General features: G+C 40.0%; 2 protein-coding genes across 3 annotated transcripts in view; one reads left to right on the forward strand and one right to left on the reverse strand.

Annotated features, from left to right (window-relative positions):
- The window catches only part of LOC307018626 (uncharacterized protein), a 143,176-nt gene that overhangs the window by 116,438 nt on the left and 3,179 nt on the right, over positions 1-23,559 (forward strand). The gene's annotated exons all lie outside the window — the stretch shown is intronic.
- LOC307018628 (uncharacterized protein) lies at positions 1,470-13,776 on the reverse strand. Its single transcript, XM_079648959.1, has 2 exons — positions 13,278-13,776; positions 1,470-3,414 (listed from the first exon to the last, which is right to left on the reverse strand). Exons 1-2 carry the CDS (start codon positions 13,525-13,527, stop codon positions 2,471-2,473), a joined length of 1,194 nt encoding a protein of 397 aa, XP_079505085.1. The 5' UTR covers positions 13,528-13,776; the 3' UTR covers positions 1,470-2,470.

Here is a 23,559-nt window from a genome sequence, read left to right on the forward strand (position 1 = left end):
ATATGTGTCTTGGCCGTTTTCGTTGTGATTGCTAAATTCACCTTGTTTCCCCTTGTTTATAATATCACCGTTCCAAACAAATGAGGGCTTTTGTTTTTAAATCACTTCCGCGAGTTTCGCCCCGCCCCTCGCTCCAATCACCATTAGACCATTTAGTTAGGTAAAAAAACTAAAAGGCCTCTCAGACGCTCTTCCGCTTACTTGTGTAATAAAGAAAAACAAATGGACTGTAGATACACGGATTAGGACGACACCATCAGAGGCCTGTACTACGAAGCTGCTTCAACCTAATCCAAAAAATACGCGCTCTCGCTAAACTGTACTACGACGCGGGTTATCAAGTGGATTGCTCAAGCCAGCCGTGTCCTATCTAGTTAGGTGCGTGTTCACATGAAAGGGGTGGTATTTGGAGCATTCGACCAATCACAAACATGGACAAGCGTACTGACAGTGCAGCACGTCATACTTCCTGAATGAAAAGTCAACTATAATATTAGACATATGAAGTTAAACTTTAAACATCCATGACTTAAACACTTTATCCAGGATAAAAGCCACATAGCTGCACCTGCACGGTGAATACAGCTGGTAAATGAACAAGTGTTTGAATATTAACAGGTTTGTGATATCACTGCCCCGTGTAAGACACGATCTGACTTTAATTAGGCTACATTTGATGTTTGAATACGTACATTAACAGGTTTGTGATATGCCCCGTCTAAAACACGATCTGATTTGAATTACATTTGACTCGAGTGTTTCGTCAACTTAATGTGTTGCTTAAAATAATACTTCTGCATACAGTGAGTGACACTGTAAGTGTTGCACGGCCAGATACGGCTCAAGAAGCTGACTCAGATAAGGAAATATATGATAGGCTGTGATATGAACAACCCGGTATCACGGCAAGACGTGAACATGTGACGATTTACCATGCTGGGAGAAGTGAAGATGTCACGATTTCGTCCCTTCAAACGTGACAGTTACACGGTATTGTTAACCCATGTTAACCAGTGGAGAAATAACCGGAAATGCCAAGCAAACGTTACCCTGTCGTATTGATTTATTTTTTAATAGTCACACTCGATTACGCCGATTTTCTTGTTGCACCAGCTGGTCGACACCTCTTTTAGCAGAAACAAAGGCTACATTAATGTATTAAATCGATGGCAATCCATGCGTGTGGATATGGAATTAACGGACGTGACGTTGTGCGATTGAGTTGCCAGGCAACAGCTTTGGTTCATGTTAATTTACAAACTCTTCAACTACAACCGTAGTTATATTTAAAAACATGTTAGAAGGCCTCACGAAATACTTTAATGCAAATTAAAATGAAACACAGCGGACTTCTAAACAATGAACACCCGCAACTTGGAAGAAATAAAGTTGGGTTTTATGCGTTCTAATATTGCAATGCAAACCCATGATGTAATGACAGTATTTAAGAATCATTTAGTCATTGAATGCTCATTTCAGTAGATTTAATCAAACAAAACACAAATATATTGGACATGGCCTCAAGACTGTAACCTCTTCATATTCTGTTGAAATAGTCAATTACTAGTCCTATCTTACACATTGCTGTTTTGAATCATTAATATGTGGATGACAGTTGAACTGGATGATGTAACATTTATGCCATCTGCTAGCATTGTTTAGACAACAACAAAAACAGAGAGAAGATCTCATTTCATAAACAATCTTTGAGTACAGACACCGTCCTGCAGAGAGCACACAACAGCACATTTTTAGTCTAGCATCACTTTACAAAATGTTTGCATTAAGACTAGCTGGTCCCTTGTAAAGGTGAGTCCACCTTAAATGAGCAGTGGGTGATCAGCAGCTAAAGGCAGGACACGGGAACTTGGTCCTGAGTAGGAATGCCAGAAACTGACCATGATCAAATTCGAAAATCGGACAGCCCTGGCGAATATTAATCGATTATTCGCAGAGTGCAGCAGTCTGCACTCTGCGCTGCTGGCTTCCTCCAAGTTTACAGTAAAAAAAACAATTTACAATTATTAATGCTATTACTATTATTAGCATTAGTCTATATTTTGGTTGAAACTAAGCCAGGAAAAAAAAGAAAAACTTAAATAACAATATAAAAATATATAAATAAAATCGAATTAAAAAAAATAATTTTCGATGATGGAAACTGTAACGAATATTCGAAAAATTGAATAATCGCTGGTATCCCTAGTCCTGAGGAGATGTAACGATTATTAAACAAGAAATAGTCGAGTCAAGGGGTCAAAGAAATTAACATATGTGATTATTAGCGAATCGGTTGCAGGTGGGTGAAATCAGGCTTAGGGAGTAACGTATTACATGTAACAGCATTAGGTCATCAGGATACAAAATAGACAAATGTATTCCCTTAGAGTTACAGAAGCAGCTGACGACCAACACACTTGTGTCTTTGAAAACGATGCCATATAAATCTTTTGTCACAAACATTGCAGCTCTATTTTTCCTCTCCTGTGTGGACTCTCATGTGTGTCTTCAAATGATCACTCCGTGAAAAAACTTTTTTACAGACTGAGCAGTGTGGTTTCTCTAATGTGTGGACTATCATGTGTCGTTTTACAGCTGTTTTCATTGCAAAATATTTCTTACAGACCGAGCAGCTGAATGGTTTCTCTCCTGTGTGGACTCTCATGTGTTTCTTTAAACTTCCACTCTGCACAAAAGATCTGGTACAAACTGAGCAGCTAAAGGGTTTCTCTCCTGTGTGGATTCTCATGTGTTTCTTTAAACATCCACTCTGTGCAAAAGACTTGGTACAAACTGAGCAGCTAAATGGTTTCTCTCCTGTGTGGATTCTTATGTGTGACTTTAAATGTACCCTCTGTGAAAAAGCTTTCTTACAGACTGAGCAGCTGAATGGTTTATTTTCAGCACTACGTTGTGGATCACTGACAGATTGATGTCTATTTTTCAGTGAGTTTGAGCCTGATGCAGGTTCTCTGGTCTCTTTCCAATCAGCACTGTCTTCAGTGTCAAGTTCAGAAGAGTCTCCAGTGTCAGGTTCAGAAGACTCTTCAGTGTCGTTCTCAGTCTTTGGTTGTAAACTGATCTCCGGATCTGAGTTCCTGGCTGGTTCTGGTCCTCGACAGTCATCTCCATCAGCTTCTGTTTCCATGTGTTCAGTTTGTATTTGATGAGGCTGTGAGGACTGAGGTTTCTCTTTATCATCTTCACTCTTCACAGGGTCAGGAGTGAAAGTGGACTTGGTGATATCAGCCTCCTCCAGCTCCTGAAGCTGCTCTCCGTCCTGACTGATCCTGAGTTTCTCCTGTTCCTGCTTAATGTGTGGGGGGGGCACTGGGTTCTCCTGGTCCAGACTAGTGCTCCACTCCTGCTGGTCAGGGAGAAGCTCTTCTTTAACCATCACCGTCAGCTGGACATCTGCAGCAAACAGGAAACACAGTCAGAACAAACTGTTAAGTGTTAGCATTTAAAAATCGAATCACCATTACAATGGGAGACATTTTGCAGCCCTAATTAATGCCTTTGTTTTTATATTTTCACATTATCTTTCTTAGTCCCGTCTATTGTGTATTTGTGTTGGCTCAATTCACCTTATGTAGCCCAGCCCCTTTCCACTTCCAATTAGTAAGGAAAAAATGGAAAAAGAAAACTCTCCAACGAGGCGTTCTGTGCTTGGCCTTGTTGTCTTTTCTGTCTCCCTGCTGCGCCAACACGTTCTCACTCCCAACCCGTCACATGTTGACGGTCGGTCAGGGCCCCTCCCCGTCACTCTATTATGGACAGGGTACCCCATGAGAGTCAGTTTTCAACGGGCAGGGCATCCCATAGACTTTCATAGACCTCCCATAGCGTTGATTATAGACGCCATGAGAACGCTCCCGGACTGTCGGTTGTTATTGTCAATATTAAAATAATAATAATAATTTTTTTAATAGTCAAACTCGATTTCGCCAATTTTCTTGTTGCCCCAGCTGGTTGACAGTTTTTTCTAGCAGAAACAAAGGCAACATTAATGTATTAAATCGATGTTAATACATGTGTGTGGTTGTGGAATTAATGGACGTGCCGTTGTGCCAGGCAACGCAATAATTTACAATCTCTTCAACTACAACCCTAATTATATTTAAAAACATTTTAGAGGGTTGCACTAAATACTTTAATGTAAATTAAAATGTAAATGTAAAGGGATGTGTGTAATGTGGTGATTGACATTATTCACCCACGGATCTATGGGTTGGGGTATTGTTCCGCACAGACATTTTAGTTAACCGGACTTCCTGTTGATTTGAAATCCGAAAACATTTTTTAAAAATAAAATAATACTTTATTCCGAGTTTCCTTGCTTTTCTCTTTGAAAGTCATCACATAACGGCATTGTAATACACGGTTCGGCTGCATTAAATATTACATATCTGCCGTAGTTCGCTATTTATAGAGCCCTGATGAGAAGACTTCTAGACAAATAGGAAGAACTGCCGCCGAAACTGAATATGTGACATGGATCATAAATATATCAGCAATTAAACAAAATCTTCAATTTCTCTTCACAAGATAAGTGTAATTGCAGTATCAATACTAATTCGGCTGACTTTTATATTTGATCCAATCAGTATATTGGTATATTTACACCATAACGGTGCAAAACTAACCTGGTGGTTAAAGCATGTTATTCAAATGTATTATTTTTATTGTTAGATATTAATAGGAGACACAGACAGACAAACTAATAAGGCTTTATTTAGACATTAAAGAATACTTTAGGTTAAGGTTGTCACGATCTTAGTTTTATGTCACGGTTTTAGTTTGGTCTGTCTTGACATGGTTTTATTTTGCAATTCTGTTCTCCCTGTGTCTTGTCTTCCTTCCTGTCGTTAGTTTCCCTGGTGTGTCTGATTGTGTTCACCTGTTGCCCTTGTGTTTTTACTTCCCTGCCCAGCTGTTTCTCGTCTCGTGATTACCCCTTCCTGTATTTAGTCACTTCCTGTGTCCGGTGTTGGTTCATTATTTGTCTTTCATGTCTCCCTTCATGCTGGTCACAGTCACCTTTTGTTTGGATGCTACCTCGTGCTACAGTACCTGTTCATGGATTCATGTTTTTTCAGCTTTTGTAAATAAAGCTCGCCTTTTGTTTCATTTTGAAACCTGCTTCCCTCCTCAATCTGCATTTGGGTCCTATTTTTCCCCAACCCTGACAAAGGTCTTATTTTCAATAAGAAAAAAGCATTGGGGGTATAAATATTAAGCCTGACAAAGTACTAATATATATTGCTTTCCTGCAATGTTAACTACTGTATGTTTAAGCACTTATTTGAACTGATATTATACGTATTATACTCTTATAAGATGTATGTAGATAGTATAAGAAATGTGCAGAATACGACGGTTTAATGGTGGAGGTATACACACATATTGATAGTCTTGTAATGCACTGTTGAGGAACCTGCGACCCAAGTTTTTCATCTCCGACTGAATGAGAAAATGCGTTATCATTCGCGCTAGCATTTGCGTTAGCATTCGCGCTAGCGTTAGCATACACGGTAGCGTTATCATACATGCTATTGTTAGCCATACTATAGGGTGACCAGATGTCCCCGTTTTCCAGGAACAGTCCCCGTTTGTATTGCCCTGTCCAAGGGCGCCGGAAGCAGGGGGGCCATTGGCCCCCCCACTTTTCAGCCCTGCCCCACATTTTCGCAGCAGCAGATGCCGCGGAAAACTGTACAAATCCCGTTTCAATAATTCCCCTCTACTCTAAAGTCGCATCTAAAACGCGATCTGATCTAGCTGTGTATATTTTGTTATTTTGTATTGTTATATATATATTCAATCTCATTAGCTACACGCATTTTTTAAGCTTGTAAAGGGAAGACCACAGCTCGCCTCTCACTGGCCACTCTGCTCTTCCGCAGCGCCGCTCCCCCTCCCTCCCGCTGAAATTATGAATGTAAGGCATAGTAATCATAGATAACACGGCAGGGTCCGTTACAGTTCGTTTTCATCTGATTTCAAATAAACAAAGTCTTGGCTTTCAGAATATTAAACTTGTTTCGGCAAATGCAGATGATAAATACAGGTTTGAAGTTTGTAATGGCATAATTACAAGCGGAGAACTGAGTAATTTAACGTCACAACAGGCATAACAACAGCCGGTGTTTCTCGTGAGTGCAGTAATCCAAACGAAAATATCTTCCCTCCGTAGTATTTTTGATCATTTGCTCCGCTAATAATCAATCAGATCGATGGATTCCAGAGAAGAGAAACACTTTAAAGGCCTTTTTCTCAAAACGATGACTCTGTAACAGTCATTATATAATGTGACATATTTTGCTTAATATTTGGAGTACAAAAACAATCCTGATCTCATTAGAAAGCTAGGAATCAAAATGTGTCTTCGGGTCAATGCGAACGATTTCGATGGAGCAGGTCACTTTGCATTAGGTAAAATAAAGCAGGCAGACATAACAGGAAGAATATGTACATTTTAACCCAATCAAATAGGACATTGTCACACCATTCAAATGTATCCATGTAAATTACAACCAATAAAAAAGCTTAGATTTGTTTATTTGTTACGTTGTTTACTTTATTTGTTACGTTGTTCTGCTGTGTGTGTCAGCCGTTAACCTAGAGATATAAAGAATATACACTTGCAAACATGTCAGAAGAACCAGCGCAGAAGAAAACTAAATACGGTCAATCTAAACTTAAATTTAACAACTGGAAGGTCACATCCCTGACTACCACATCTCCGGAGGCTGGACCTTCTTCAAACAGCGAAGCCAGATGAACCCAAAAGCAGCAGCTCTAGTCTGCGGCAGAGTCCTGCATCGGGTCGGGTATCCGCGGGTACCCGACGGGTGACCCGCAAAAAAGGTGATTTGCGGGTGATATTTTTTCAAACGCTTTTTTCCGGGTTCGGTTCTGGGTAAAACAAAGATGATGCGGGTCGGGTTGCGGGTGTTGCATAATAAATATATTTAAATAATAATAATTTAGTTTAATGTTTAAATCCTCAGACCTCTCTCCCGCGGGACCGAGCATATTCATAACCTCTGCAGCGCATCTATCTGCTGCTGAGCGCGCCACATTCTGAATGGCTGAGGTGAAGCTCTCTGAGAATACAGCATTTTCAATAACTCTTCATCAAGAGCGAAATCCAACGTCTGGGAGGCTTTTGGTGTCATCCTAGATGCAGAAAATAACCAACATCCCAGGCTTTTTGAGCCAAATATGCAACTGCGTGTGTTAATAATTGCACGTTTTCACTGCTTATATATATCCGGGTTCGGGTCGGGTTGCGGGTCTTGTGCCGGCGGGTCGGGTCGGGTTGCGGAACTATTGGCAATATGTGCGGGTAGCGGGGCGGGTTCGGTATTGCACGTCGCGGGTGCGGGGCGGGAGCGGGTCTTGAAAATCAGACCCGTGCAGGACTCTGGTCTGCGGCCGCAGAAACTGTCAAAACCGCCGCCGACCCCACCGCCGCCGTTGTTGAACCGAAACAGGCTGGTTCCAACTGCATGGAGGTTTGCTGTCGGGACATTGAGGCGGTTAAAGCTGTACAGCTAACTATCAGAAAAAAGGAGACCGCTAGTAGATTATTTGGGCAAAGAGAAGGTACTTCAACGCAGAATGGTACAAAAACAGAGTGGTTAATTCTTTGCAAAACCACTAAACGATAGTGATAAATTGCGATGTTAACAACCTCATGATAACCTCATTTTTTTTTTACTTAGGATCATACCTGTGTTTAGTCTAGAAAAAGGTGAATGTGTGCATTTTATTATAAAATTGTGTATATTTACAGACTGTTGCAAACACTAAGAAGCTTATAAACATCAGGTTTAAAACTAAGAGCTTTACAAAAAAGTAACACAATTAAAGATGTTTGGAGTTTTATTTGAGTTATTCATTTACATTTTTTGTCAAAGAGATGCTGATTTGAAACCGTTGTAGCCGTTACGGTATTTCCTGTTTCTGCCGGAGAGAGGGGAGTTTGTCCCAAAGCTTGCCGCTGTATTTACTCCCTCCATCTGACAGGAGGGAGCCTCATGTGTCACTCCACGGAGTTCACTCCGTCACGGAGGGGGAGTGTCTAGGGCGTAGTTTGGGATTGGGCCATACACACGCACTTTTTTTGGCCCCCCCAATTCTAAAATGAATCCGGCGCGCCTGGCCCTGTCCCCGGTTGAAACTGTCCCTGGAAATGTCCCCGTTTTTTAATATACGTTAAAAACACATAGCAACGTGAAATAAATTGTTTCATGTCAGGAAACACTGGGTAAACACTACAGACTGTGGTCAAGCCAGCCCCCACTTCAGAAAACACAATCAAGCCAACCTGCACGTTGTATTGCGTGCGCGAATATCCTATGCATTACGGTAGAGGCCTGTAAAAACTGCCTTCAAAATAAAAGTGTTTACTCGGTCAATAACAAATATACCTAAAGAACACACCAAACATATTCATATATACTGGATCTTAAAGTAAGAAATATGTACAATATAATGTGATCATTAATAATTTAAAACAAACTACGTATAACTACCACATTATAACTGAGTGAATGTCAAATGTAAGGATTCAGTTATGAAGACATATCTGACATTTCCACTGGGTGACTAATTTCAATTGATGTTGACCCCATCTCACAACACTCCTAAAATAACATTACTTTCTGAAGCACAATTTAAAATGTATGCCGTTTAAAATCTCAAGTTAGATCTATTGTCCATCTATATTTTGATTATTATTTAATGGAAACCGTCCATAATCAAAGAGTCATTCAAAGTCAATCAAATTATTTCACTCCAGGGTGATAGCAGGACACCCCATCTAGTCACTCAGAGAGAATCAGCACAATCTGATAGAGTTTCAAAATAAAAGACCTTTGAAGTCTCATATGAGCTATCATCCCTCTGTTTTTAGATAACAATAAAACAAAAACTATCCAGTATGAAATACTTATTTCACTTCAGGGTGATAGCAGGACACCCCATCTAATCACTCGGAGAGAATCTGTACAATCTGATGTACAGTTTCAAAATTAAAGACCTTTGAAGTCTCATATATGAGCTATCGTCCTTCTGTTTGTATCCAACAGTTAAAATGTTCGAATTACATTGAACCAGAATTGTCCCCCTTTTTTCTTTAACAGTGAAGAAAATTGGATATGTTAATGAGATTTTGACCGCAAACTCAAAATGTCCCAGGTTTTCATTTTGAAAATCTGGTCACCTTACACTAGCCAGTGCGTTAGCATACATGCTATTGTTAGCCATACTAGCCAGTATAGTTCTACATGCTTATTGCACAGCTAGCATTAGCTTTATTTACCTTGTTTACACTTAGAGGTCCTATTTGTTAATCTGTGTATGTTACACTTGCATGTATGAGATCATTAAACTTGTAACTTCTTTTTTTATAGTTTCACTCTGTTTGAATGTGAATGGACTGCAAATAAGTCAACAAAGGAGCATGGCTGCTCATTCCCTCGCTCTCAAAAGAGTTTGGCTGGCTGTTTAATCTATGTTCACACTGAGACAGTACAACACATAGAGAGAACAGTAAACCTATTGTGCAAGAACAGGGGCGAACTGGGGGGAAAAAGTGGCCCGGGGATTAATTGACAGACAGGTCCACTTAATGCGCAACATGCATCGGCCGGCCGGCGACGAAAGTATGTTACTTAACAAAAAACCCTATGCATTTGATGTTATTTTGGACCATTATTCATATAGTAATCACATTACCTGAGCCCTTGAGTTGCCTAGAGCAAAAATAGTTACAGCATATATTTAGTGATTTTAATGTTAACAGATCATTGATGCAATAACATTTGGACCGAATTTGCCTGACTTGACACACGGAATAAAATATGGGCGTAGGAAGCATCCTCAATGTGGGTGAGACAATTTAACAGGGGGTGTGGGCAGCTGGCGGACCTCACCTCCTCTAGGGGGGTCCGGGGGCATGATTTTTTTTTAATGTTGAAGTTAAATTCATCTCTGGTGCACTTTGAGAGCAAAATTAGGGACTAAATCTATGGATACATATCTCAACATCCATATGAAACAGAACTGTAAACAGATTTACTTTTTCTTTCAACATTTATTTGAACAGCAAGTGGAGGCAAAAGTGACTGCATACAGTAATATGCATGTTAATTAACAACTAGTTGATGGTTAATTTGTGTACCTTAATATAAAGTGTTACCGAAATCTGTACTTTGGTCTGATGGGTCCAAATTAGAGATTTTTGGTTCCAACCTCCGTGTCTCTGTGAGACGCAGAGAAGGTGAGCGGATGGTTTCTGCATGAGTGGTTCCCACTGTGCAGCATGGAGGTGAGATGGGGGGGGGGGGGGGGGGTATAAATCTACAAAGTAGAACCAATTTAAATAAATAAAAATCTTCGAATGAGAAGATGTGTCCAAACTTTTGACTGCGTCTAATACTAGTGTATATCTCTCTCAAAATATATATTCTGTGTATATATATATATACACACATTAGGCATGGGCGGTATCATTTTTTTCATACCGTCATACCTTGCTGACATCATACCGTGGTATACGGTATATGACGGTATCAGTCCCAATTTAAGGGGTCATTTCTCCCCCCAAAAATGTTTTTACTCACTATATCAACAGCCCCACCAAAGATATTTTACACCAGCCGCCACAGACGGTATGACTTGGGTAGACTTGAGCGAGGTGTCGTTCGGCGGCAAATAGACGTTTCGAACGGTATATTATATGTTCGGTGTAAAATGCAGCCCGAGCCGGTAGACGCTCACAAAGTGCCGCAACGTGCGCGCAAGTGCAAAACAAGGGCTGCATACATGGCACATTGTGCAAATGGCACATTTTGAGATCGGATACAGGACGCGTCTGTAGATGTCCGACGTTGTTTCCATAGTGAGCTAAGTTAACAATATATCCTCATACATAAACATTTTCCGGGAGTAAATACTTGACTTATTGAATAAAGTTTGCTATATTCACTAACTAGTTTGGCAATATTATTCCGTGCCTGTGTTAAAAACCTTATTTCCATTTGATTCATTGGATTACTCGCGTGAATGTTTAGCACGTAAATGCTTTCGTTTTTAAAACCGTCCGACCTCGACTACAAAACCATCAACCAGTTGCATAGGATTAAAAAATGTCAACACTCACTCACCCCGTCTTATACATTCCCAAAGAAGTGCCTCTGTCTCTCGTTGTGCTGAATGAAGTCACTGGCGACGAGGAAACCCAAAATAGTCCCAAACAGGCGCAGAGGCATTTTTCTTTTTTACTAGTTGTCCGAGTTCGGGGCCGGCAATTGCTGCCGCCATCTTGCTCAGCTCAGCTCTGTGCTGAGCTCTGAGAGCGGGAAAGATGGACTGCCCTCCCCTGCCCTCTTCTGGCGCGTGCTGTGCATTACAAACAATGTCGTCCCTGTCAAAACTCCGTGTCAGTGTAATAGACAAGTTTACGCGCCAAAACACGGGTAGCGCCATGACACTACACAAATGCACTTCATTTCCGCCGGAAGTCTTTTGCACAGCGTCTGTCGGTGTAAACCGATGTAAACAGTCAGACGGGCACTGGTGTAAACACAGCGATTTCGATGCTAACAGTGATGCTAGCTTGGGAACACGATTCTACTTCTTTGACTGGAGATGGCGTTACTCTCCCCCACCCGAATTCAGTGCAAAACTGGGAGGATAACATGACGACGTGGCCCAGCATAAAACCAAAATAAACTGCCTTATTTAGGTCATGCCCACAGGAGCCAACAGTTGTCTGTTGTTTACATAATGCACAATTTACATGATCTCTTTATGCTGTGCAATATATCATATGTGCCTGTACTGTTTGAGTGAAAATAAAGTTTGATGTAATTTAATTTCATTATTGCACTGTTATTGCATTATTGCATTTCATATGTTCCTTAGAGTGCTACAATTTCTTTTAACACAGTTCATCATTCATATTAAGCTCATACTGTACATAAATAACACTGAATGAATTAATTGTTGAGAGGAAACTAAAGAAATGGCTTCAACAAGAAAGATCACATGTTTAATCCTAACAGGTATTACAAATTAAAATATAAAAGCAGCCCACACAATTACATCACTATGAAAATATTCATATATAATATTAAAAAATACAATGCATGCAGTATTTGTTGTGTTTATCTGTATTTAATGAACAACATGGCTGGGTGCTGGGTGCTGGTTTGTGGTCGTAGCACTCTCTATCTAACCACTCGTTCAGGTGCTTTCTCGAGTGATTGCAACCAACTACCGCACACGTAGTTCCCGAACCACTTTTCTTCATGTTGTAATTGTTATATCCTCTTTGTCTCTGCGATATCAGTGCTTTGTCGGCACAACGGAGCTAGCTAGCAAAACAAACCCAGTCCGCCAAAACGGAAGTGCATTGCATCGAAGGGAGGAGTTCAGGATGTAGAGCGGAAACGGCTCAATAACTTGTGTATAGAATGAAACGCATCTGTGATTTGGCGCACAGTCTGTGACGTCGCGGTATTGAAAATCATACAGACGGGATTTCGAAATACCCTGGTATACCGTAATACCGCCCAAGCCTAACACACATATACATACATATACAGAATATATTATAAATACATGTTGGCAATAATTGATTGATGAGATTTTACATTAATTTATATTAATGTTTTAATTACTTAATGACCTTTGTACTAGTCCCCCTATTCTTTATCAAGTAACATTTTAGATGAGTTTAATTTATTATTGAACATATTTATTCATTGATTTCTTTATGAATTATTCTCGCACAATTTGAATTAATCCAAAGTGTTTGTTTTTATTTGCTTTTACACATTTAAAAAGAAAAATGTGAATAAAGAAGCACATTAAAACTAAAGTATCAATGTATGTCACATTTAACTAACTAGTGCCTACATGTATGGGTAATATTTAAATCAGTAAATTAAATGGCATATTATTCAATGTATGTATTTTTATAAATATATTAATTTTGGTAGGTTTGCTCTTCCGTAATACATTTGAATTATTATAATAAAGTACAGGTGTCTAATAATACTTACATTATTTTTTCCTTAAATAAGATATTAATGCAGTACTTTAACTTGCAATGGAGTATTTTCACAGTGTGGTGTTTGTACTTTTACTTCAGGATCTACTACCTGCAGCAAGTGCTGATAAAGGGTCTAAAGTGTTATTAATGTGACAATAAAGTGCTACTGAAGAGCGTAAAGTGTTAATTAAGGGTAAAGGGAACAGACCTGCTCTGTGTATCCGAAGCTGAGGCTGTAAAACAGCGTCCAGTAGTTTCTGGAGTCTCTTGATCTCCTCTTTGGAAAGAGACAGCTCCTCCTCGTACTCTGCTACCGTTTGTTCAAACAGAGCAAATATATCTTCAGCAGCAGCAGTGAGTCGCTGCTTCTTCAACGACAGCAGCATTTGGACTTTACTCATGTTTAGTAGATCACCTTTTCCTGCAAACTCCGTTAAACACACCGTTTCTCTCTCCATCAAACTCTCAATCTGACTAGTGTTGCTAATGAGTTTCCAGCCAGCATGCTAACCTAGCTCCTATAGTCCGAGGTAAAAGCTCCAGAAAAAAGAGCAAACAGTCCATTCAGAGGTTTATCCAAACACACAGATGATGGATCAGTAGTGCTGGAGCTCACACACACTTTCTCAGGAACACAGAGAGAGAACCGTAGCGACGAGACGCCACCTCGATACCCTTCTTATACAGCCACGCTTGATACAGTTTCTTCTTCTTCTTCTTCTTCTCTCGGTTTTTGGCGGATTGTAAACGACGTTAAGGTGCATACCGCCACCTACTGTATAAGAGTGTGTATCACCATATCATCCTATCACCACTTGTGGAATTATACCATTGTGTTGGTTACGTTGTTTTAAATTCTTCCAATCAATCCTGTTTCACTCAAATACTTAAGAATGGCCTTCCTTGTAGCTCTTACCCCCTCACCTTCTGTTCCCTCCCCATCAAACTCCACTCCCTTCCTGCCTCTCTGATCCTGTCTCTTAGTTTTTCCCTCTCTGTTTTGTACATGTTGCAGTGTAATATTATGTGTTCCACATTTTCTTTCACTCCACACCCCCTGCATTCTTCAACTTCGCTTTTTCCCATTGAAAACATTGTGCCGTATCCCCTCCCTTTCTGATCTTCCTCCCACCTTTTCTTTCATATTTCCATACCCTTCTTCTTAATTATTGCTTTTCCTTCTCCTTTTCCAAGTGAAACTGGTATTGCTATTTCCTTTTGTAACGCCTCTTTTGCTTACTTATCAGCATGCTCATTCCCTTGAACCCCCTCATGTGCAGGCACCCTGCATAACTGCACATATATTCCCCTCCTCTGAAGTCTCAGTAAGCAGTGGTTAAGTTTTAATGATCAAATATTCTCTAACTGTTATTGTCGACTGTATACTTTTCAAAGCAGATAGTGAGTCTGTGCATATCACCACCCTATCAGGTCCCAATAATTGCTGCGTGTATTTCTGCTGTATAAACAGATTATTTGAGACTCATTTTTGCGATTGATATTTTGAATTCTGGGATATACATGCCTATCCACACGCATTCTTGCTTCTTAGATCCATCTGTGTAAATGTGTAGGTAATTGTAATACTTTTCGTTGGGGGCAGACTGGCCATCGGACGAATCCCGATGGGCCGGTACTGAAGTGCACCCCCCGTCGTCGTTTACCTGAAAGCTGTGAAATTAATGCAGTGGATTAAAAAGTACAATACTGTCTTCTAAAATGTAGTGCAGTAGAAGTATAAATCAGTATAAACTGAGGCGTATTGGCATCAACAACTACTTACTACTTACTGTGCGTAATGTCCCATTTTAGAATCACATATTGAATTACTGGATTATTTAATTTTGTATACATTCTTGTGTTTGTTACATCCCTAATAAAGTGTAGGGGAAATGGAGACAGTAACACACAACAACCAATAACAGTCAGGGTGAAAGAGAACACAAGTTTATTTATTTACACAAAAATAAATGCCAACAAATGTTCTTTAAGTGAGGAGACAAAGAAGATTGTGCCAAATTAAATAAATGAATATAACAAAACAAAAACAAAAAAGCCCTCACAATCTGTTCTACTAACAAGGAAACAAAACAACTACAAGGTGCAACAATCTACTAACCTAGTGTGTCTAACAGAGTTTACATACGTGAGGAGAGGTAGAGGGAACCCCAAACTTACCCAAATCCTCCCCCTCCCCCTCCCACCACACACACATTTAAAAATACTAAAAACAAGATGGCAGAATAATGACCAAATCTATCAGAGACCACAAAGAGGCTCTGTCAGCAGCTGCTCTGAGAGAGCGAAGGCTTCCTGGATTGCCTCCTTTAATGACAGGCCCTGGCTACCTTCTTAAATGTTCACATATGGAAATAAAATATAATTATAATATCTTTGATAATTCACTATAACTAAGCTCTAAATGTGTCCTTTGTTAAGATGTTGAATAAACACCAGAATTGAATAAATTAATACATGATTTATGATAGCAGTAGGCCTATGTGAAATAAAAATCTGTAGCAATATGTTAAACTCTACTTGTATCTCATCAGTTAATTAGTTACAAAAATACATATAACTCTTCTCTGGTTCTGACGGAAACAGTTATTTCTGAAACGTTTTGGGACACTTTGGTGTACCCCTTTTAGTATGATAATTAGCCTATTATCATTAGCCAGACAGCACTGTGTGACTTGTTGAACTGGTTTACCTGCATGTGTGGGTGTAGGTATTGCTTTTATTATGATAATAGGCTAAGCCAGGTAGTATTGTGTAACTTAAGTGTTCAATGTAAATAGGATTCAGATACTTGTTGCATCGGGACACCTGGAAGAGGGTGGTGCATGCATTCCTTTTAGTATGATAATAGGCTAAGCCAGACAGAATGAACACTGGTTCCACCTCCCTATCTATTCCTTCAGGTAATCTACTTTTACAATAAAATAAGCATAGGTATTCAGCCTGTCGGGTGTTCTTTTACCCAGAATGACCGCCTCGCTGCACATTATCAACAAAGTAACGACATGACTCCCAATATTAATTGAAATGCTTTTATAGATTTAGAAAATGTTTTTATTGATTTAAAAAATAGTAGGCTATTATTGGTTTTAAATGACATGCATCCACTAAGAAAAATAGTCCGTTGTTACTGTTTGAACGTAGCAACAGCAGGATAGTGTTCTTCGATAGTGTTTTTGCGGACCTGTTTGATTACAGATTTGGAAACATCATTGCTTGCTTTAAAAGTAGCACAATTCCTTATGTCAAACTGTGGAAAGTATCTAGATATCCCTGCCCTAATGCCAAAGTAACTGGCAACTGAATATGTTTTGCCGTTTGATGTCTATGTCTGGACCGTTGTGTAAAAAGGAGAGTTTCTGCCCTGTTACTTCTCCGCTGTTTTCTTGTCCCAGTTCGAAAAGCATTGCTGTTTCGGCCAAACATAGAGAGGCAAAGTCCCTCCCTTTCTGGTAAAACTGTGAAGTAAGACTTTTGTTGTGTGAAACTGCTCAATGAACTAAATCTCTGGTCTCGCACAACAACACACGTCACCAAGATGGCCGTCACTACTGTCTTCCCAAACAAGGGATTGACTACCCTCACTATCACCACAATGAAACACGTCCAGAAGAATGTCATGTAAAGCTGCCTGCCTGCCTTTCTTCGATTCTCCCTGAAATGCCTGTTTTTTTTAATGTTCAATGTTAACCATTTGTGCAGATAGCATAAAAGATAGTCGATGCTAATATAGAGTTAGCGTTGGCATGTCTCCCCGGGGTCATACGGGCTTAAACGGTGTATTATAGAATGATCACACCGGTGTGACAGTACTCTTCAAAGGGTTCACAAAATATGACTACTACTCTTATTGTTTCACATTTTGGGTTACTTAATGTTACTTCATGTTAAGGCAGGGGTGCCCATTACGTCGATCGCGATTACAAAGGTACAAAGGTAGTGTGGGTAGATCGCATGGCATGGAAAAAAAAATATATATATATATATATATATATTTTTTTTTAAATGATAAGTTAGCCTATAATCCATCCTTACTATGGCATTTGCCACTTGATTGACATACAGGTAAGCCAGTCTGAGTTGTATTGTGCCATACAGGTTCATGCAGTTATGAGGGGGCCTCACCTCCTCATCTGAAGCGCAAATGTGGCGCACTATTATGTGCTTATGCGGCGCAATTCGTCTAAGCGCGTCACAGTTTATCCGCCATTTACTCCAATAGCACCCCCCCCCCCCTCGCGCTCGCGACACAGATTGGGCAGGGGCGGCCCTGTAGGTAGATCTTTTGGGCTTGGTCATTTTAAAAGTAGCTCCCAAGCTGAAAAAGTGTGGGCACCCCTGTGTTAAGGCATAGCCGCAGGAAGTAGGGATGCTGGAGGTGCAGCAGCACCCTCTGTTGGCGAATGGTGTACATTTGAAAAACTGAGCGACCACTTAAATAAAAATGATCAACTACATAAAATAGTTATGATTTGACTTAAAATAAAGTAAAATCATAACTACGATTATGTCTGGATCTATATGTCAGCGGGCCGGCTCGTATCGCTCGCTGACGGCCTGCACCGCCTTTTGGGAGCACCCCCAAAGTAAAATGACTTCCCGCGGCTATGTGTTAAAGCTCATAAAAATGACAAGGCTAAGGCTGTAACGCTAACTAGCGTGCTTGCTACTAGCTAGTTAGCTAGCTAACTTTATCCAACCACTCCAGAGGCCTGTACTACAAAGCTGGTTCAACCTAACCTGGATATGTTTGAGTTAGCCGGTTGGCCTAATCCAAAACATACGCGCTCTCGCTAAACTGTACTACGACACGGTTTATCAAGTGGACCGCTCAAGCCAGCCGTGTCCTATCTAGTTAGGTGCGCGTTCACAGGAAAGGGATGGTATTTGGAGCATTCGACCAATCACAAACATTGGACAAGCGTACTGACAGCGCAGCGCGTCATACTTCCTGAATGAAAAGTCAACTATAATATTAGAAATATGAAGAAGTTAAACTTTAAACATCCATGACTTAAACACTTTATCCAGGATAAAAGCCACATAGTTGCACCTGCAAGGTGAATACAGCTGGTAAAAGAACAAGTGTTTGAATATTATCACTGCCCCGTGTAAGACACGATCTGACTTTAATTAGGCTACATTTGACTCAAGTATTTCGTTAACTTAATGTGTTGCTTAAAATAATACTTCTGCATACAGTAGGCCTATGTGACACTGTCAGTGTTTGCACGGGCAGATACGGCTCAAGAAGCTGACTCAGATAAGGAAATATATGATAGCCCACGTTATGGTGTGATATGCCGCGGACTGTACTGTTACTTTGATCCGGTTACTTATGTTGTGGCAGATATTTAATTAAGCTTTCTTAACGCTAATGTTATAGTAGTCAAATTGCTCTGAAGATGGGAGGTGATATTCTATTAATGTTCACGTTCACACAGTCAGGGATTTTTGCCGGCCGTCTTTCCTGCAACGGCAGTTTTTCTGTATTTCCTTTCTCCTGCAATATGACTTGATCGCTTTAAACTTCGCACACTGAGCTCAGATTGGTCAGCAGGCAGTGCTTTGACTGAGTTGAGCTCTTAGCCTGCAACCTACCCTGCTCCGGGGCAGATTAGCCGCACAGCATAAATTACCATGGAGATCTAGCCCGCTAAAAAGAGAACCAGCGTCGTAGGATCGCAAACCTAGAGTTTTCCCTGAAGTTAAGCGAAAATCCTGCTTCGTAGTACAGGCCTCTGGTCCTTTCATCAGACGGGAAGCGAAAGAACGAGCAAGACCCATTGCTGGTAAGATTACAACCTGGTACAAAGCACACAGGCATCTTGTTAAAGTTTTCTTATTTTAGCAATCTCTTATATTTAGTGGAGGAAAACAATTATGACATCAGTTATGACATCCCTTACGCGACTCTGGGATTTGTAGTCTTTCTAGTTGCGTATTTTTCATAGTCTTATATTTCAACAGTTTTACGACAAACTGGAAATCATTTTTAAGATTGACAAACATCATATGTGTAGTTCGTGGCACAATTCAATTTCTCTCGCCATTGACTTCAATACATAATTTTCCGAAATAAGGTCCCATGAGGTCCACCCGAAAGGGAGGGACTTCACCTCTCTATACACTTGGCCGAAAAGCAATGCTTTTCGAACTGGGGCAACCCTGTCTCCTAAAAATGACGTTCCACAGAACTAAACTCGCATTCTCAATTACGTTTAGCTAGAAACCTATTTTCGCCCACGTTACTGTACGTTTGTTATGAACGTATCTTAAATACATTTATTGTCTTGCTTATAATAATGATAATAGTAATTTATAAATATAATTTTAGAGCACACATTTGAAATAGTCTTTGAATATTTGCCTAACTTTTGCTTTTCAGATTGTTAAACATTTTGAGAATTGTTTAACTTTTCCCTTCAGATTTTGAAATGACATTGGATTGATAGTTTAAGTAATGTAATTATGTTATCATGCCATAGTCTTTGATTTAATATTTAATGAAGCTAACGTAAATATAATCCTAAATTGAAGACATTGCAATTTTGCATATTACAGATTGTTTAGATCACCAGTGTGAATTTCTTATACCTTAGCTGGATCTCTTATGATCCTGATTTTAAATGCTTTTGACTAGTGATTGCCTTAAGTAATACTTTAAGCTGCCAGCTGGTTTTGATTTTATAGTTTGATAAATAAGATTAACTAATGATTAAATGTTAAAACATATTAGTTTAATAAATGGTTTTGCTATTATGTATCTGTGATTGTATATGTGTTCATTATTATACTTTTGACAAAAGATGCTCCAAACACTGACGAGAGATGATGTTTCTATTATGATTGGCTGTCTCGATCATTGCGATTGAATGTTTCAATCTTATTATGTTGTTCTTAATGTGATTGTTTTTGATGTTATTGATGTTGTGTAAGGCCACACTCAAATCTGAAGATTCCGATTGATTTAAGTACTGAACAAAATATTATTAGACTCAGGTTTTTAGGTCATCAAAATTGATCAAAAGAGAGGAACTGTTGGGGAAATATTTTCCAAGGCCCATAACTTTGACCCAGTTTATCAGTTCATACTGTCCTGACTGAGCACACGCACCTGTAACCTTGGCTGCTGTGCTCTCAGTGTTTTGTCTCCCTGTTCCTGCCTGTTGGCATCAGCTGATAGAGGTGTTATGATTCTATCTTGTTATGCACAATGTTGATTATTCTCTCTGAATTAGCTAAATACACGGGTCTGGGGTAGAGTTCTTCAGAATTGATTGTGGCATCTCAACCGTGTTGTCAACTCGTGGCCCGTGATATGTCGAAGCTCCAAATAAACCGTCAGTGTTTGCCATCAAAGCTCAGAAGTTTCCCCCACAAATGTATTATTAGTAGTAGGCTAACTAATACAAATTCAAACAGTATCAATTTCATTAAGAACTAATGGTAAAATCACTCATCAAAGACAGCAGAAAACATGCATTATGTACTATGGAGTGGACTTTGACAGAGGATTACTCACAAAGTACACAGTAAAAGTACTTCCTTTTATTTCTGGTAGCAGTCAAATGATTACCGAGTCCAACAGTGTCAGTTTTATTAAGAAGTTGTGGTAAAAACATATGTGTATCACTCATTGAATATAGCAGGGAAAAAAAGTGAAGAGCAGTTGATTTGAAAAAATAAACTCAAGAGACGGCTGATTTGACCGCAGTGCAGAATCGCTGCATAGTTTAACTCTCCTAACAATGTTGTCCATTTTAGACATGGGCCTATTATGTTTACAGCCCTTAATACTCCGCCACTTCAACCTGGACTTCCACTGCTATGCTGATGACACTCAGATCTACTTCAGCACCAAATCCCTCCATAACCAACCCCTTACCCACATCGATTCCTGTCTGACAGCTATTAAAACTTGGATGCAACATAACCTCCTCAAACTGAACAGCAACAAAACAGAACTCCTCCTAATTGGCTCCAAATCCACCCTCAGCAAGGTCACTAACATAACACTCACCATCGATGGCACCATTGTTTCCCCCTCCAATAAGGCACGCAACCTTGGCGTAATCTTTGACCCCACCCTCTCCCTCGAACCTCACATCCGCCAAAACCTCATTTTTCCACCTCCGCAATATTGCAAAAATCCTACCGTCTCTCACCCGCCCCGCAGCCGAACGACTAATCCATGCCTTCATTTCCTCCCGCTTTGACTACTGCAACTCACTTCTTTACGGCATCAGCACTACAACCCTCAACAGACTCCAACGGGTTCAAAATGCAGCTGCACGTCTCCTCACACATACCAAATCATGGCATCACATCAGCCCAGTCCTCAAAGAGCTCCACTGGCTTCCTGTCCCCCATCGCATCAATTACAAAATTATGGTCCTCACCTACAAAGCACTCCACCATTTGGCCCCCCCTTATCTCACAAACCTTCTCACTCCTTATCAACCCCCACGGTCCCTCAGATCCACCGCAGCCGGACTCCTATCCATTCCCACATCCACACTCTGCAGCTTTGGGGACAGAGCCTTCTCAGTGGCAGCTCCTAGGCTCTGGAATTCCCTCCCCCAAGATCTCCGTGACTCTGAGTCCCTCACAGTCTTTCAGTCCCGCCTCAAAACACATCTTTTCAACTCTGTCTACCCATAAGCCCCCCTCCTCTCGATCAATTTCCTCTTGACTGCCTTTTTATTTATTTTACTATACTTACTTGTTTGCCGGTCCTTGTTTGTCTACCCTCCCTCATATTGTAAAGCGTCTTTGAGTTGTGAAAAGCGCTATATAATAAAATGCATTATTATTATTATTATTATTATTATTAATAACATTCATTTTCTGGGCTCAATATGTGTCTTGGCCGTTTTCGTTGTGATTGCTAAATTCACCTTGTTTCCCCTTGTTTATAATATCACCGTTCCAAACAAATGAGGGCTTTTGTTTTTAAATCACTTCCGCGAGTTTCGCCCCGCCCCTCGCTCCAATCACCATTAGACCATTTAGTTAGGTAAAAAAACTAAAAGGCCTCTCAGACGCTCTTCCGCTTACTTGTGTAATAAAGAAAAACAAATGGACTGTAGATACACGGATTAGGACGACACCATCAGAGGCCTGTACTACGAAGCTGCTTCAACCTAATCCAAAAAATACGCACTCTCGCTAAACTGTACTACGACGCGGGTTATCAAGTGGATTGCTCAAGCCAGCCGTGTCCTATCTAGTTAGGTGCGTGTTCACATGAAAGGGGTGGTATTTGGAGCATTCGACCAATCACAAACATGGACAAGCGTACTGACAGTGCAGCACGTCATACTTCCTGAATGAAAAGTCAACTATAATATTAGACATATGAAGAAGTTAAACTTTAAACATCCATGACTTAAACACTTTATCCAGGATAAAAGCCACATAGCTGCACCTGCAAGGTGAATACAGCTGGTAAATGAAAAAGGGTTTGAATACGTACATTAACAGGTTTGTGATATGCCCCGTCTAAAACACGATCTGATTTGAATTACATTTGACTCGAGTGTTTCGTCAACTTAATGTGTTGCTTAAAATAATACTTCGCAATACAGTGAGTGACACTGTAAGTGTTGCACGGCCAGATACGGCTCAAGAAGCTGACTCAGATAAGGAAATATATGATAGGCTGTGATATGAACAACCCGGTATCACGGCAAGACGTGAACATGTGACGATTTACCATGCTGGGAGACGTGAAGATGTCACGATTTCGTCCCTTCAAACGTAACAGTTACACGGTATTGTTAACCCATGTTAACCAGTGGAGAAATAACCGGAAATGCCAAGCAAACGTTACCCTGTCGTATTGATTTATTTTTTAATAGTCACACTCGATTACGCCGATTTTCTTGTTGCACCAGCTGGTCGACACCTCTTTTAGCAGAAACAAAGGCTACATTAATGTATTAAATCGATGGCAATCCATGCGTGTGGATATGGAATTAACGGACGTGACGTTGTGCGATTGAGTTGCCAGGCAACAGCTTTGGTTCATGTTAATTTACAAACTCTTCAACTACAACCGTAGTTATATTTAAAAACATGTTAGAAGGCCTCACGAAATACTTTAATGCAAATTAAAATGAAACACAGCGGACTTCTAAACAATGAACACCCGCAACTTGGAAGAAATAAAGTTGGGTTTTATGCATTCTAATATTGCAATGCAAACCCATGATGTAATGACAGTATTTAAGAATCATTTAGTCATTGAATGCTCATTTCAGTAGATTTAATCAAACAAAACATAAACATATTGGACATGGCCTCAAGACTGTAACCTCTTCATATTCTGTTGAAATAGTCAATTACTAGTCCTATCTTACACATTGCTGTTTTGAATCATTAATATGTGGATGACAGTTGAACTGGATGATGTAACATTTATGCCATCTGCTAGCATTGTTTAGACAACAAAAACAGAGAGAAGATCT

This window comes from Notothenia rossii (genome assembly GCF_949606895.1).
Source record: "Notothenia rossii genome assembly, chromosome: 9".
NCBI lineage: Eukaryota > Metazoa > Chordata > Actinopteri > Perciformes > Nototheniidae > Notothenia > Notothenia rossii.

Coding starts and splice junctions, on each gene's coding strand:
- LOC307018628 (XM_079648959.1), bottom strand. CDS start 13,527: ATGGAGAGAGAAACGGTGTGTTTAACGGAGTTTGCAGGAAAAGGTGAT. Junction 3,415..13,277: donor GCTTCGGATACACAGAGCAG/GTCTGTTCCCTT, acceptor TGTTTGCTGCAG/ATGTCCAGCTGACGGTGATG.